Source organism: Macaca mulatta, chromosome 1, assembly GCF_049350105.2.
Source record: "Macaca mulatta isolate MMU2019108-1 chromosome 1, T2T-MMU8v2.0, whole genome shotgun sequence".
NCBI classification, from domain to species: Eukaryota; Metazoa; Chordata; class Mammalia; order Primates; family Cercopithecidae; genus Macaca; species Macaca mulatta.
Genome location: NC_133406.1, coordinates 116190855 through 116207981, shown reverse-complemented (window position 1 = coordinate 116207981; position 17127 = coordinate 116190855). Strand labels below are relative to the sequence as shown.

Here is a 17127-nt window from a genome sequence, read left to right as displayed (position 1 = left end):
AAATTTTTACAAATCTTTTGGTTAGTTGGTCTTTTTATTATTATTGTAAGATAATAAAAAGACAGAGAAAGAGATATGCAAATGGGTCGGACCTGGTGGCTCATAATCTTAGCACCTTGGGGGACTGAGGAAGGAGTTCAAGACCAGCCTAGGCAACATGGTGAAACCCTGTCAAAAAAATTTTTTTAATTAGCCAGGTGTGGTAGCGAACACCTGTAGTCCCAGTTACTCCAGAGGCTATGGTGGGAGGATCACTTGAGCCCAGGGAGGTTGAGGTTGCAGTGAACCATGATCATGCCATTGCACTCCAGCCTGTGTGACAGAGCAAGACTCTGTATTAAAAAAAAAAAAAAAAAAAAAAGGCCGGGCACGGTGGCTCACGCCTGTAATCCCAGCACTTTGGGAGGCCGAGGTGGGTGGATCACGAGGTCAGGAGATCGAGACCATCCTGGCTAACACGATGAAACCCGTCTCTACTAAAAAATACAGAAAATTAGCTGGATGTGGTGGCGAGCGCATGTAGTCCCACCTACTTGGGAGACTGATGCAGGAGAATGGCGTGAACCCGGGAGGCGGAGCTTGCAGTGAGCCGAGATTGCACCACTGCTCTCCAGACTGGGAGAGAGAGCAAGACTCCGTCTCAAAAAAAAAAAAGAGAGAGATGTAAATGGTTACTCTATATGTAATCGTTTGAGAGACTACAAAACCATTTTCCAAAGTGGCTGCACCATTTTACGTTTCCACCAGCAGTAGATGAGGATTCTGATTTCTCTACATCCTCATCAACATTTATCTGATAGGTGTGAAGCGATGTAGTAGATGTGAAGCATAGTAGGTGTGAAGCAATGTTTTGTAGTTCTTTAAATGGTTAAACACAGAGTCACTATGTAACCTAGTAATTTCACTCTTAGGTGTATTACCCAAGATGAATTAAAACATATATCCACACAAAAACTTCGTGTTCATAGCAGTATTACTTGTAATAGCCAAAAAGTGGAAACAACCCAAATGTACATAAACTGATGAGTCAATAAACAAATTGTGATATATACATAGGATGGAATGTTACAGAGCTATAAAAAGAAAACAAGTACTGATACATTTTACAACACAATAAACCGTAAAAATATCCTAAGTGAAAGAAGCCAGTCACTCACTCACTCTCTCTCTCTCTCTCTCTCCATATATATATATATATATATATATATATATATATATATATATATATATGTTGATATGGTTTGGCTCTGTCTCCCACGCAAATCTCATGTTGAACTGTGATCTCAAGTGTTGGAGATGACTGGATCATGGGGGTGGTGTCTAATGGTTTAGCACCATCCTCCTAGTCTCATGATAATTCTCATGAGATCCAGTTAAAAGTGTGTAGCACCTCACCCTTCACACTGTCTCTCCTGCTCCACCATGGTCAGACGTGCTTGCTTCCCCTTCACTTTCCACTGTGATTATAAGTTTCCTAAGGCCTCCCAGCCATGCTTCCTGTACAGCCTGCACAACTGTGAGTCAATTAGACCTCTTCTCCTCATAAATTACCCAGTCTCAGGTAGTTCTTTATAGCAGTGTGAGAACAAACTAATACATATGTGTGTGTATGTGTGTGTGTGCATACACACACACACATATACATATATTAAATATGTATACAAGTCCAGGCATGGTGGCTAACACCTGTAGTCCCAGCACTTTGGGAGGCTAAGGCTGATGGATCCTGAGGTCAAGAGATCGAGACTATCCTGGCCAACATGGTGAAAACCCATCTCTACTAAAAATACAAAAATTAGCCAAGCATGGTGGCATGCACCTGTAATCCCAGCTAATGGGGAGGCTAAGGCAGGAGAATTGCTTGAGCCTGGGAGGCAGAGGTTGCAGTGAGTTGAGATCATGCCACTGCACTCCAACCTGGGTGACAGAGTGAGACTCCGCCTCAAAAAAAGAAAAAAAAAAGTATATGTATATATGTATGTGTATATGTAAAAGTAATTATCCCATTTGTAAAAATCCAGAATGAGAAATTTAGATAGAGAGACAGAAAGTAGATTAGTGGTTGCTTGGGGGAGTAACATGGGGTGATAGTGAAGAAAAAAGTTGATTGTGATAATGGTTGCACATTTCTGTACTAAATGTACTAAAAACCATTAAATTGTACACTTTCAAGGGGTGAATTGTATAGTATGTGAATTATATCTCAATAAAGCTGTTACCAAAAACAAAGATATAACAGTGGCTCTTATATACAGGAAGAGATCTTCCATATCACTCATAATAATAAAAGAAATGCAAATTAAAACTATGCCGTTTGGGCCGGGCGCGGTGGCTCATGCCTATAATCCCAACACTTTGGGAGGCCAAGGTGGGTGAATCATGAGGTCAGGAGTTCGAGACCAGCCTGACCAACATGGTGAAACCCCGTCTCTACTAAAAATACAAAAATTAGCTGGGCGTGGTGGCACAGGCCTGTAATCCCAGCTACTCAGGAGGCTGAGGCAGGAGAATTGCTTGAACCCAGGAGGCAGGGGTTGCAGTGAGCTGAGATCGCACCACTCCACCCCAACCTGGGCGACAGAGCGAGACTATGTCAAAACAAACAAACAAACAAAAAAAAAAAACCATACGCCAGTATACAATGTCTTATCCATCAGATTGACGAAGATTATAAATTATGACAGACAATACATTCTGTTGGAAAAGCTGTGGAGAAACTGGCATTCTTATTAATTGTTGATGGGAATTCAAAATCATACAACCATTGTGGAGGAGAATTTAGCAATATCTACTAAAACTGCAAATTAATTAATCTTTTGACCAGAAATTCCCACTTCTAGGAATTTACCCTGATGATACACTTCCACAGAGAAATACATGTACACAAGAAGATACACTGGGCTGCAGCCAGTGGCCCATGTCTGTAATCTCAGCACTTTTGGAAGCCAAGGTGAGAGGATCACTTGAGCCCAGAAGTTTGAGACCAGCATGGGCAACATAATGAAACCCTGTCTCTACAAAAACTACAAAACTTGGCCAGGTGTGGTGACCTGTGCCTGTAGTCCTAGCTCCTTGGGAGACTGAGGTGGAAGGATCGCTTGAGCCCAGGAAATCTAGACTGCAGTAGGCCATGATCACACCACTGCACTCCAGCCTGGGCAACAGAATGAGACCCTGTCTCAAAAATTAAAAAAAAAAAAAAAAAAAAGTAACATACACTAACATTATTTATAATTGCAAATATTGAAAAGAATTAAATGCCTGTATGAAAAGAGTGGTTATCCACACAATAGAGTGCTATTCTGCAGATGTTAAAAAAAAAAAAAAAAAGGCCGGGCGCGGTGGCTCACACTTGTAATCCCAGCACTTTGGGAGGCTGAGGCTGGTGGATTACCTGAGATCAGGAGCACGAGACCAGCCTGGCCAACATGGTGAAACTCCGACTCTACTAAAAATACAAAAATTTGACCAGGCGCGATGGCTCACACCTGTAATCCCAACACTTTGGAAGGCCAAAGTAGGCAGATCACGAGGTCAGGAGATCGAGACCATCCTGGCTAACACAGTGAAACCCCATCTCTACTAAAAATATCTACAAAAAAAAAAAAAATTAGCTGGGTGTGGTGGTGGGTGCCTGTAGTCACAGCTACTCGGGAGGCTGAGGCAGGAGAATAGCATGAACCCAGGAGGCAGAGCTTGCAGTGAGCCAAGATTGTTCCACTGCACTCCAGCCTGGGCGACAGAGCGAGACTCCATCTCAAAAAAAAAAAAAAATTTGCCGGGCGTGGTGGCACACGCCTGTAATCCCAGCTACTCAGGAGGCTGAGGCAGGAGACAGAAGTTGCAGTGAGCCGAGATTGTGCCACTGCACTCCAGCTCAGCCAGACCGACAGAAATGAATGAGATTCATCACCTGTAGGAGGTAGGTAGGAATGGGGTGGGAAGGATGAGATGTGGGTGAAATGGAATGGAAAGAATGGTCGGGGAGGGGTGATACCTCTTTGAGTGTAATTTTTGTATATAGTTCTGGTAACTATGTTAATATTTCACATACTCAAAAAAATAAAATAAATGCAATAATAGTAGGGGCAAAAACTCTAAAAATGGAATATAAACAAGACAAAATGACAAAAAAGCAGACCACTGTGTCCCACAAACTGCGGGGAACATATATCAAGCTTGAAGGGAAAGCAGTCACCTTTGGTATTTTCCCTCTGTACACCTTTCTCCTACAGAGTACAGAGGGAAAATACCAACATTCCAGCAACTTTCCCCAAGAAAACCTATTGCCTCTTTACTGTCAACGCTTTTTATCCACTCAAGGTGAATACTTAACTAAATATTTCAAAAATTGTCTAGCTACTTGCTCTGCAATGCCTGGTTATCAGATCCCTCTTTGGAACATGGGGTTCCTGCTATCTATTGTTTTATTTTGGCCTTTATGGCACAGCTGTAATTGAAACAGAAGTAGTCTCCTTTTAATAACCTGATGCGTCTGTTCTGCCAATCCCTATGTTTTGTTTTGAAAATCTGATCATTCTGTCACAACAACATATTTTATTAAAAAATCACCCTTCTGTTAAGTGATGGGCCTTTTTCTTCTCTTTTTATTGAGGGGTGGGGGGTGGGTTTGTAATTTGTAAGTACTTTTGTTCATGATCTGTCCCTCCCTCTTCCCACCTCTGCAGTCCTCTGAAGGGAGGCCAACGGCCTTTCCCTGCCTTGGATTCTGAAGTGTTCCTGTTTGTCTTAACCTAGCCCTGGCCAGACGTCTTCTTTGATTTTTTTTTTTTTTAATTAAAAGACAGCAGTATGACATGAAAAAAATAATAATAAAAAATAAAAAACATAAAAATCACCCTTCTGGCCAGACATGGTGGCTCACGCCTGTAATCCCAGCACTTTGGGAGGCTGAGGTGGGCAGATCACGAGGTCAGGAGTTCAAGACCAGCCTGGCCAACATAGTTAAACCCCGTCCCTACTAAAAATACAAAAAATTTGCTGGAATGGTGGTGGGCGCCTGTAATCCCAGCTACTTGGGAGGCTGAGGCAGGAGAATCGCCTGAACCTGGGAGGCAGAGGTTGCAGTGAGCAGAGATTGCGCCATTGCACTCCAGCCTGGGCGACAGTACAAAACTCTGTCTCAAAAAAAAAAAAAAAAAAATCACCCTTTATGGAGAGAGTGGGATGTCCGGCTTCAGAGTGGGAACCTTCATTGCGCCAGTGACGACAAAGAGAATTAAATATGGGTGATGTTGAGAAAGGCAAGAAGATTTTTGTTCAGAAGTGTGCCCAGTGTCTCACCATGGAAAAGGGAGGCAAGCACAAGACTGGGCCTAATCTCCATGGTCTCTTTGGGCAGAAGACAGGTCAGGCCGTTGGATTCTCTTACACAGATGCCAATAAGAACAAACGCATCACCTGGGGAGAGGATACACTGATGGAGTATTTGGAGAATCCCAAGAAGTACATCCCTGGAACAAAAATGATCTTTGCCGGCATTAAAAATAAGGTAGAAAAGGCCGACTTGACAGCTTATCTCAAAAAAGCTACTAATGAGTAATAATTGGCCACTGCCTTACTTATTGCAAAACAAATGTCTCATGAATTGTTTATGTGTACCATACTTTAATAGAGCTCATACAACAGAATTCAGATCATGAATGACTGACAGAATATTTTGTTGGGCAGTCCTGATTCAAAACTAAGATTGGCTTGTGGTTAAATGAATATGTTCAGTGTTTGAATTTTAATAGTAATTCCAATTCAGTAAATGCTATCACTGTTTACCCCTTCTAAAGATATGATTAGACTTCATTAGTAATGTTAAACTTTTCACAAAGATGGTGAGTGCCATCTTAAAACTTACTGGAGATTGGTTTTATATTTAGATTTCTATAGCTGGTTATGTGAATGTATTTAAATACTGGAGAAATTCCTTCACTGTCTCAGAACCAAGCAAGATTCACCTGTGTTTTGTGTTCATAAAGGCAAGGGTTGAAGATAAATAAGGTAGCCATGTCTACTTTATATTTTTGGCCTTAACTATGCCAATCTAATTAGAATTCCCTGTATTTAAAATGGTTCCTTTTACTTATTGAAAGGCATTTTAGTGTGTTTTATGTGTAATATCAAACATTATTTAACACTTCTCACATTTTATAGATGATCTATAAGGTCACATGCTTTTAAAATAGTAGCAAGTTAAGCTTTACTCTTGAATGCTTTACAATCTAAGTCAAACTAAGTTATAATTTAGGATTGTCTTTAAACAGCCATTCAGAAACATAACACTGTAGAACTGCTATGTATTTGTGATTGGGAATGATTCTTTTGCCAACTTCAAAGGATTAAAGTAGAGGAGATATACACAAATTATAAAATTATGTGTGATCATAAGACTTAAGATAATTAAAAAGAAACCACACACACATACACACACACACACACACACACACACACACACACATCACCCTTCATGAGGAACTTGCAAAATCTGCCCATTCTTTTTTCATTTTTTTTTTTTTTTTTGAGGCCGAGTCTCATTCTGTCACCCAGGCTGGAGTGCAGTGGTACAATTTTGGCTCACTGCAACTTTCACCTCCCGGATTCAAGTGATTCTCCTGCCTCAGCCTCCCAAATAGCTGAGATTACAGGCACATGCCACCATGCCCAGCTAGTTTTTGTATTTTTAGTAGAGATAGGGTTTCATCATGTTGGCTAGGCTGGTCTCCAACTCCTGACCTCAGGTGATTCCACCCCACCTCGGCCTCCCAAAGTGCTGGGATTATAGGTGTGAGCCATGGCACCTGGTCTTATCCGCCCATACCATCTGCATATGTGAGTGGAGTCCAGGAGGTGGCATGAAAATCCAGTGTAAAAGATATGAGTGCAACTTACCCTGTTGCCCCAGAATTGTGGTCAAGTCTTATTGAAGGCACAATACTACTTATAATCTAAAGAAAGCTTTAACAATTGGAGCCAGAACCTCTTCCAAATCTCATGAGAAGTTGGCTTAGTCAATCATATCTCCACCAACTCCCACTCCTTGTCCCACCACAGTATATATAAAGAATGAGGCCGGACGCGGTGGCTCATGCCTGTAATCCCAGCACTTTGGGAGGACGAGGCAGGTGGATCACGAGGTCAGGAGATCGAGACCATCCTGGTTAACACAGTGAAACCCTGTCTCTACTAAAAATACAAAAAATTAGCCGGGAGTGGTGGCGGGTGCCTATAGTCCCAGCTACTAGGGTGGCTGAGGCAGGAGAATGGCATGAACTCAGGAGGTGGAGCTTGCAGTGAACCGGGATCATGCCACTGCACTCCAGCCTGGGGACAGAGCGAGATTCCATCTCAAAAAAAAAAAAAAAAAAAAAAATGAACTGGGGCTGGGTACAGTGGCTCATGCTTGTAATCCCAGCACTTTGGGAGGCTGAGGTGGGCAGAGTGTTGCTTGAGCCCAGGAGTTTGAAACCAGCCTGGGCATCATAGTAAGACCTCATCTCTACAAAAAATTTAAAAATTAGCCAAGCATGGTGGTGGGCACCTGTAGTCACAGCTATCCAGGAGGCTCAGGCAGGAGGATCACTTGAGCCCAAGAGGCTGAGGCTGCAGTGAGCTATGACCATGCCACTGCACTCCAGCCTGGGTGGCAGAGTGAGACCCTGTCTCAAAAACAACAACAGCAAAAAGAATGAATTGGGAGGACAACTGGGAATTCTCATTATTGGCATTATGGGATGTACAGTATTTGTGATGCTAAGCAAAAAAGATAAAAGTACTTCCCCTTCCTCCCAAAGCCAAAGATGAGGGCATGCCAAGAGAGACATTGGTACAATTGGTGACACCAGCAAGGAGAGACTAACAATATTTCATTCCCTAGACAGATGCTTTAAACTGTAGAACCTGCCAACCCACTCTGGTCAGGTTGGAATAAAGCATGGTGTGAGTTTTTAACCTGTGCAAACATTAAAAATCATGTCAGTTTCTTGGCTAGAGAGTTCTGAAAGTGGAAGGCCCACTGGAATAATCTGTGCTGGCAGGGTTTATATGTACCTTGGTGAAGTATGCCTAGGAAGAAAATGTGGCCAATCCCACCAATCCATCACAGTCTGGCAACTCCCCCTAAAGGACTTCAGGTGTCTCCGAAGGAGCAGGAGCAGTGGGAGGTGCCAGGAGACCACTGTACCAAGTCATGGGATAGCCAACCTGAGTTTAGGTTTGGAGAAGAGACGATAAGCAGCACCATTCGAAGGGGTCTTCAATGACAGAAAGTCCAGAATGAAGATAAACGCTACTCAAAAAACTACAAACATCCTTCACTCTGAAACCACCAGATCTAACCAGAGTAAGACAAGGTCACCTACTCACAGTTGGCCACAATTATTCATTAAATAGAGAAACACTTCACATTTTCCCCTTTCTTTCTTCCTGATCCTATACAAAGCAGAAGCAGCAGCCTGAAAAGGGAGAAGAGCTATTGAACTCTGAATCCTCTATAACATTAGGAATTTAAAACTGAACTAAGGCTTTACAAAAATCAGCTCTATTGAGATATAATCATATACAATTCAAACATTTCAAACGTACAATTGAATGGTTTTTAGCACATTCACAGAAATGTTTAACCACTACCACAATTTTATTTTATTTTATTTTTATTTTTTTTATTTTTTTTTTTTTTGAGACGGAGTCTTGCTCTGTTGCCCAGGCTGGAGTGCAGTGGCCGGATCTCAGCTCACTGCAAGCTCCGCCTCCCGGGTTCAGGCCATTCTCCTGCCTCAGCCTCCCGAGTAGCTGGGACTACAGGCGCCCGCCGCCTCACCCGGCTAGTTTTTTGTATTTTTTAGTAGAGACGGGGTTTCACCGTGTTAGCCAGGATGGTCTCGATCTCCTGACCTTGTGATCCGCCCGTCTCAGCCTCCCAAAGTGCTGGGATTACAGGCTTGAGCCACCGCGCCCGGCCCACTACCACAATTTTAGAACATTCTTATCACCTCCAAAAGAAACCCTGTACCATTTAACTTTCACCCCTCATCCCCCACCTCCAGCTCTAAGCAACCACTAATCTGTCTCTATAGATTTCTCTATTCTAGACTTACATATGAATAGAATTATATAATATGCTGGGGGAGTTTGTGACTTGTTTCTTTCACTCAGCTTAATGCTTCTGGGGTTCATCCAAAAAAAAAAAGTTTCATCCAAGTAGCATGTATCAATACTTCCTTTTTATGGCCAATACGTCTATCGTGTAGACATACCATATTTTGCTTATCCATTTGTAAGTTGATGGACTTTTGGGTTGTTTCTACCTTTTGGCTATGATGAATAATGCTGCTACAAACATTCCTGTGTAAGTTTTTGTGTGGTCACATGTTTTCAGTTCTCCTGGGGACAGCCATAGGAGTGGAATTGCTAGGTCACATGGTGGCTTTTTTTTTTTTTTTTTTAGACAGTGTCTCACTCTGTCACTCAGGCTGGAGTGTAGTGGTGTGATCAAAGCTCACTGCAGCCTCCCAGCCTCCCAGGCTCAGGTGATCCTCCCACCTCCGCCTCCTGAGTAGCTGGGATTACAGGTGCGTGCCACTACATCCAGCTAATTTTTGTATTTTCTGTAGAGAGGAAGGCTTGCCATGTTGCCCAGGTTGGTCTTGAACTCCTGGGCTAAAGTGATCCTCCACCCACCTTGGCTGCCCAAAGTGCTGGGATAGTAGGCGTGAGCCACCGTACCTGGCCAGTAACTCTTATGTTTAATAATTCAAGGAACTTCCAGACTGTTTTCCAAAGTAACTTCACTACTTTACATTCCCACCAACAGTCAATGAGGGTTTCAATTACTTTATACCCTTGCCAACACTTAATCTGACTTGATTCTAGTCATCCCAGTAGGTGTGAAGTGGTATCTTGAAGTTTTATTTCCATTTCCCTGATGATTAATTATGTTGACCATTTAAAAAATGTGTTTATTGGCCATTTGCATATATTCCTTATGCAGAAAAAGATATTTCTATTCAGATCCTTTGCCTAATTTTTGAGTTGTTTGTCTTTTCATTGTTCCGTTGTAACTTTGGTTACCAGGTCTCTCTCTGTCACCCAGGCTGGAGTACAGTGGTGTGATCATAGCTCACTATAACCCTGAACTCCTGGGCTCAAAGGATCCTTCTGCCTCCACCTCTCCAGTAGCTAGGACCACACACACATGCCACACACCTAGCTAATTTAAAAAAAAAATTAAGAAACAAGGTATCTCCATACTACCCAGGCTGGTCTCAAACTCCTGACCTCAAGTGATCCTCCCACCTCATCCTCCCAAAGTACTGGCCAGGCGTGAGCCACTGCGTCCAGCCCATTTTCTTGATAATAATCTTCTGCTTAAAGTACAAAAGTTGGCCAGGCGCGGTGGGTCACGCCTGTAATCCCAGCACCTTGGGAGGCCAAGGTGGGTGGAGGATCACTTTAGCCCAGAAGTTCAAGACCAACCTGAGCAACATGGTGAAACCCCGACTCTACTAAAAATACAAAAATTAGCCGGGCATGCTGGGGGGCGCCTATAATCCCAGCTATTTGGGAGGCTGAGGCAGAAGAATCGCTTGAACCTGGGAGGCGGAGCTTGCAGTGAGCCGAGATCGCGCCACTGCACTCCAGCCTGGGCGACGGAGCGAGACTCCGTCTCAAAAAAAAAAAAAAAAAAAAAAAGTACACAAGTTTTGTCCAAGCACAGTAGCTCATGCCTACAATCCTAATACTTTCGGAGGCTAAAGAGGACAGATCTCTTGAGCCCAGGAGTTTGAGATCAGCCTGGGCAACATGGTGAAACTCCATCTCTACCAAAACAAACAAACAAAAAACAATTAGCCAGGCATGATGATGTGCACCTACAGTCCCGGCTACTTGGGAGGTTGAGATGGGAGGATCAATTTAGCCTGGGAAGTAGAGGCTGCAGTGACCCCAGATGGCACCACAGCACTCCAGCCTGGGTGACAGAGTGAGACCCTGTCTCAAAAAAAAAAGTCTTAAATTTTGATGAAGTCCAGTTTATCTCTTTTTTGTTGCTCATGATTTTGGTGTCATATCTAAGAATCTTTACATTTAGGTCTTTGATTCACTTTAAGTTTATCTTTCTATGTGGTGTGAAATTGTTACCAAAACACCAGGAGTTCAGTTTATGTCCTGTTGCTCACCACACAGAAAGATAAGCAGTACCTGCCACTGAGACGACAGGTATTGCCAAGGAAGAAGGCTTTACTCAGGTGCTGCAGCTCAGTCACAAATCCATTTCCCTGACCAACTAAAATTAGAGGTTTATATAGTAAAGAAGAAATGTAACGATGTATAGGAAAACAGGAACTCAGGAGGCCAAGAAAGCACTCGTGACCAATGAGGGGTCTTGTACTTCATTGTCAGGATGGGATGATCTGGTTGAGTTTCAGTTCCTTGATACTTTTTTTGAGAGGCCTGGTGGTCCTTTCCTGAAGAAGGAACTCAAAATAAAACAAATGTAAGTTTTAAGCTTTAAGACCAGAAGGTCAATTTATTTTTCTTTTTTCTGTTTTTTGTTTGTTTGTTTGTTTTTGCTTTTGTTTGCTTGTTTGTTTGTTTTTTTGAGACGAGGTCTCCCTCTATCGCCCAGGCTGGAATGCAGTGGCTTGATCTCAACTCACTGCAACCTCTGCCTCCCGGGTTCAAGCAATTTTCCTGCCTCAGCCTCCTGAGTAGCTGGGATTACAGGTGTGTGCCACCATACCCAGCTAATTTTTATATTTTTAGTAGACATGGGGTTTCGCCATGTTGGCCAGGCTGATCTGGAACTCCTGACTTCAGGTGATCTGCCCTCCTCGGCCTCTGAAAATGCTGGTATTATAGGCATGAGCCGCCACACCCAGCAAGAAGGGTCAATTTCTGTTGATACCAAAAAAAACTATGAGACTATTGGGTTCATTTCAAAATAAGGGTCTAACTTAATTCTTTTGCATGTGGTGATCCAGCTGTCCCAGCACCATTCGTTTTCTTTCCTCACTGAATGTTCTTGGTACCCTAGTTAAAAATTACTTGGTCATAGATATATGGGTTTATTTCTGGACTCTCATTTTTTTTTTTTTTTTTTTTTTTGAGACAGAGTCTCACTCTGCCGTCCGGGCTCTAGTGCAGTGCCATGATCTCGGCTCACTGCAACTTTTGCCTCCCAGTTTCAAGTGATTCTCCTGCCTCAGCTTCCCAAGTAGCTGGGGCTACAGGCATGCATCACCACGCCTGGCTAATTTTTGTTTTGTTTTGTTTTGAGACGGAGTCTCGCTCTGTTGCCCAGGCTGAAGTCCAATGACTTGGTCTCAGCTTACTGCAACCTGCTTCCCGGATTCAAGCAATTCCGCCTCAACCTCCTGAGTAGTTGGGATTACAGGTGCCCGCCACCACACCCGGCTAATTTTTGTATTTTTAGTAGAGACGGGGTTTCATCATGTCATCCAGGCTGGTCTCAAACTCCTGACCTCAGATGATCCACCCGCCTTGGTCTCACAAAGTGCTGGGATTACAGGTGTGAGCCACTGCGCCCAGCCTGTAAGTTTTAATAATTGAAATTGATCACTTCTGGGATATACCTGATTTTTCATGAAGATATGAGAATGACGGTACAATTAAATGTAGTGATCAGAAAAAATAAAACAATTTCATGTTCATAGCCAGTGAGTTAAGACTATACAACAAACTAGGTACAATAAGTACTCTTGGAATTTGAAGTAATCTTAGAGGAGGATTTTGACTTAACACAGAATTCAGATGTCGAAGACAGTTTTACCTGGATCTTAGGGGACAAGGAAGGCCCGCCTGATTTCTAGGTTATATACATTGCTCACGTTCTGTCTCGGAGTAATTCTCCAGATATTTTACACACAGATACTTGTATGTGTGTATCTTGTCAGTCATCTATATCAACTTTATCAGTTTTGTAACTGCTTCTTAAGTAAATCTTGCCGATATTTTTTCAACCCTTGGTCCCTTTTTGGTTTTTCACAGTGTTATTAAGAAAACACATACACACACAAACCAATAAGCCTGTTTTATCCTCCTTTGTCTAGGAATATGACAAATCTGAAGCTATACCTGAGGAAGTAGCTGGAGCTGGACAACAGTAACGAGGTGCAAGTCCCCATGGAAGATTCAAGCCTGTCCAACAGTGTTGATGTGGACAAAGGCTTTGCCATTGCCTTTGTTGTTCTTCTGTTTCTGTTCCTAATAGTGATGATTTTTCGGTGTGCCAAGTTGGTGAAGAATCCCTACAAGGCCAGCTCCACAACCACAGAACCATCTCTGAGCTGAAGTATAATCTGAAGTATAATAAAACCTGGTAGACTTCCTTTCACAAGAGATTTGAAATCTGTTATACACACTTTATATTATTTCACCTCCCTGTTTCTCAGCCTTCTCACTCTTGCATTCTACAATGAGATGAAACATAAGCCAGTCTGTATTGTTCCTGTTCAGGGAAATGGCTACTAAAGTAAGTTAGAGGTTGAATTTATTGGCTAGAATAAGTCCATGGATTTTAATTCTTCAATGCCTAAGGTTCTTAGGATGGGACAGTGGGCCATAATTTTATGATGTAATGTAACATAATGTCATCATGCTTGGTAAGGTCCACCTGAAACTAGAAGCTCACCTAGAGGTGGCAGACTTGAATGATCCCTTTAGTTATGCAAATGTAGGCTCAGCAGAAATCAAATGTCCTATAAGAAGAGTGTAACCAGATTGTTTTAGTGTGTGAAGTTTTGTAAAATCTGCTGTTCTTAAGTGGGCAGAACTCTGTGGTAGAAGGGGACTAATTTGCTGTGGGTGAATTCCTTAATCTCTCTCATCCCAAATTTCCTCATCTATAAAATATTATGTAGAGGTTTGTATGAGGGCCCCAGAAAAGATATATCTGTGTCCTAAGCCCTGGAATGTGACCTTATTTGGAAAAATGGTCTTTGCAAATATAATTAAGAATCTCAAGATAAATTCATCCTAAATTATCTAGGTAAGTCTTAAATCCAATGACAATTGTTCTAAAAAAAAAAAAAGAGGAGAAGACACAGGGAGACAGAGAAAAAGACCATGTGAACACAGAGACAGAGATTGGAATCACACAGCCACAAGCCAAGGAACCCTTGCCTGGAACCACCAGAAACTAGAAGAGTGAAGAAAGGATTCTTTCTCCCCTAGAGATTCTGGTACCGGTATGGTCTTACCAACACCTTGATTTTGGACTTCGGCCTTCAGAACTGTGAGAAAATAAATTTCTGTTGTTTTAAGGCACCCGGTGTGGTAACTTGTTATGTCAGTCATAGGAAATTAATACATAATATATGATGATGCAGATGGTGGTCATGATTCTGATCATCATCCCAGCAATCTTTTCTTTCTTTTTGAGACAGAGTTTCATTCTGTCACCCAGGCTGGAGGGCAGTGGTGTGATTCCGGCTCACTGAAACCTTTGCCTCCCGGGTTCAAGCAATTCTCCTTCCTCAGCCTCCAGAGTAGCTGGAATTACAGGCATCCGCCACATGCCTGGCTAATTTTTGTATTTTTAGTAGAGACAGGGTTTCACCATGTTGACCAAACTGGTCTCGAACTCCTGACCTCAAGTGATCCACCCACCTCAGCCTCCCACAGTGCTGGGATTATAGGCATGAGCCACTGCGCCCAGCCCCAAGGGATCGCTTAAGAGCAGAGGGAAGAAAATCATAGCACCTACTCTCCAAAGTCTGAAGTTAGGGAACTTTGATAGAGTGGTGTATGAGCCAATTGGCAGGGAAGCTTTTAAGAGAAGTCACTAGAAAGAAAGGGAGTACCTAAATTGCTGAGCAAGACTCATTGTGGGTTTGGCTGAAGAGGATTGGTTTTAGTACAGCAGATGATGGAGAATCAAAGCCCTCATATCCAGCCACGATGGCCTAATATTCTAGTCAACAGTAACCTAGCATATGAGTATGAATTGAGAGCCATAACCTTGGAATCTAACTGGGAGGGCATCACTTGGGCTTATGCAGTGACTTGGACCAGCAAGCAGCCACTTCAGTGGAGACATGCATCCATGGGACCACGCTGGACTGGGTTTTAACAGCAATACCACATGGCATAGAGACACAACTCTAGTCATGCACTGTTAGCAGAGACCTGATAATTGGTCTCTGTTTCTGACTCCTGGATGTGGGACTGCTCCCTTCCTTAGCTTGAGTAAGCCTCCGAGGAAAATGCAGACAGAGGAATCAAAGTCTTCCATGGAAAATACTAGACTTTGCCTGCACCAGAACAAGATACTCAATTGTACTGGTTAGGCTGCCAGGGAGGTAAAGGGAGGATGTGGGGAGGGGGACAAGAGAGATATATGATTTGATTTGATGCAAAGAAACTCAGGGCAAGGTGCAGATCAGGTGAAAAGCAGATTAGGATTGATGTCAGTTATGTTGGTGTTGTGTGGAAAAGTAAAATAAAAATAAAGGTTGGGCGCAGTGGCTCATACCTGTAATCCCAGCACTTTGGGAGGCCGAGGTGGGTGGATCACCTGAGGTCAGGAGTTCGAGACCAGCCTGGCCCAACATGTTGAATCCCCGTCTCTACTAAAAATACAAAAATTAGCTGGGCTTGGTGGCACATGGCTGTAATCCCAGCTACTTGGGAGGCTGAGGCAGGAGAATCGCTTGAACTCGGGGGCAGAGGTTGCAGTGATCCGAGATCACGACACTGCACTCCGGCCTGGGCAAGAGAGCAAGACTCCATCTCAAATAAATAAATAAATAAATAAATAAATAAAGGGTTGATGTCAGCACTTGAGGACTGCAGTGTGTTCCCTCCAGGAACTCAGAGATTAACCTCTGAGTTAACATCTTCTTAACATAAGTTGCACGATAAACACACGATTAATGAGACCATCAATATGCAGTCACAAGAGAATCACAGGTTTGACAATTATCTGACTTTCTCCAGTAATCTAAGAAAAGATGCATCAGTTGGAAGAAGTGGATTATCTGTGGAAGCAGAAAAAGATGAGCAACCTAAAGTAAATCCACGAGAAGCCAGTATGAATGCTGTTCGAGAGAGGGGAGACTGGATGTGGTGGCCCACGCCTATAATCTCAGGAGTTTGGGAGGCTGAGGTGGGAGGATCACTTGAGCCCAGGAGTTTGAGACCAGCCTGGGCGACATAGTAAGATCTCGTCTCTACTAAAAAATAAAAAAGTAGCTGGGCATGGTGACACGTGCCTGTAATCCTAGCTGCTTGGGAGACTGAGGTGGGAGGATTGCTAAGGCCCAGAAGATGGAGGTTGCAGTGAGCTATGCTCGTGCAACTGCACTCCAGCCTGGGTGGCCAGATAGTCCTTGGTATGGAGATTCAGGGAGTTGCAGCCCATGGACCTTCGGTTTGTTTGGTCTTATTGATCACATGATCTCTGCTAACCTGATGTTCTTAATCACTCCTTCCACCCACCTCAAACTGACAATTTATAGGTCCAATTGGTCTACAGAGAAGTTATATTGGGCCAGGACTCTCCCACCACTAATGTGGGTGTGTCTGGTAGGTGTTGGGGTTCTACATTTGTGTTTTGAATCAACATTTTAAAAATTATTATTATAAAGGTAATACATGCATATTGTAAAACAATTTTTTCAAACATTACCTAAGGATAAAAAGGCAAAAAGTAGGTCCGGGCGTGGTGGCTCATGCCTGTAATCCCAGCACTTTGGGAGGCCGAAGCAGGTGGATCACAAGGTCAGGAGATCAAGACCATCCTGGCTAACACGATGAAACCCCGTCTCTACTAAAACTACAAAAATTAGCCAGGCATGGTGGCAGGCACCTATAGTCCCAGCTACTCGGGAGGCTGAGGCAGGAGAATCGCTTGAACCTGGAAGGCGGAGGTTGCAGTGAGCCAAGATCATGCCATGGCACTCCAGCCTGGGCAACAGAGTAAGACTCTGTCTCAAAATAAATAAATACATACATAAAAAGGCCACGCCTGTAATCCCAGCACTTTGGGACGCCGAGGCGGGTGGATCCCGAGGTCAGGAGATCGAGATCATCCTGGCTAACACGGTGAAACCTCATCTCTACTAAAAATACAAAAAATTAGCCGGGCGTGGTGGCGGACGC

The 17127-nt window shown here is 43.2% G+C and overlaps 1 protein-coding gene and 1 pseudogene across 1 annotated transcript in view; both read left to right on the top strand.

Moving 5' to 3' along the window:
- CTXND2 (cortexin domain containing 2) overlaps positions 1-13447 on the top strand; it is a 30091-nt gene extending 16644 nt beyond the window's left edge. The window contains exon 2 of the mRNA XM_077948012.1: positions 13077-13447. Within this exon, the coding sequence (XP_077804138.1) occupies positions 13150-13317 (168 nt within the window). The 5' untranslated portion in view covers positions 13077-13149 and the 3' untranslated portion in view covers positions 13318-13447. The remainder of the gene's footprint in view (positions 1-13076) is intronic.
- On the top strand, positions 5239-5563 carry LOC716056 (cytochrome c pseudogene; annotated as a pseudogene).
- Positions 13448-17127: the final 3680 nt, after the last annotated feature.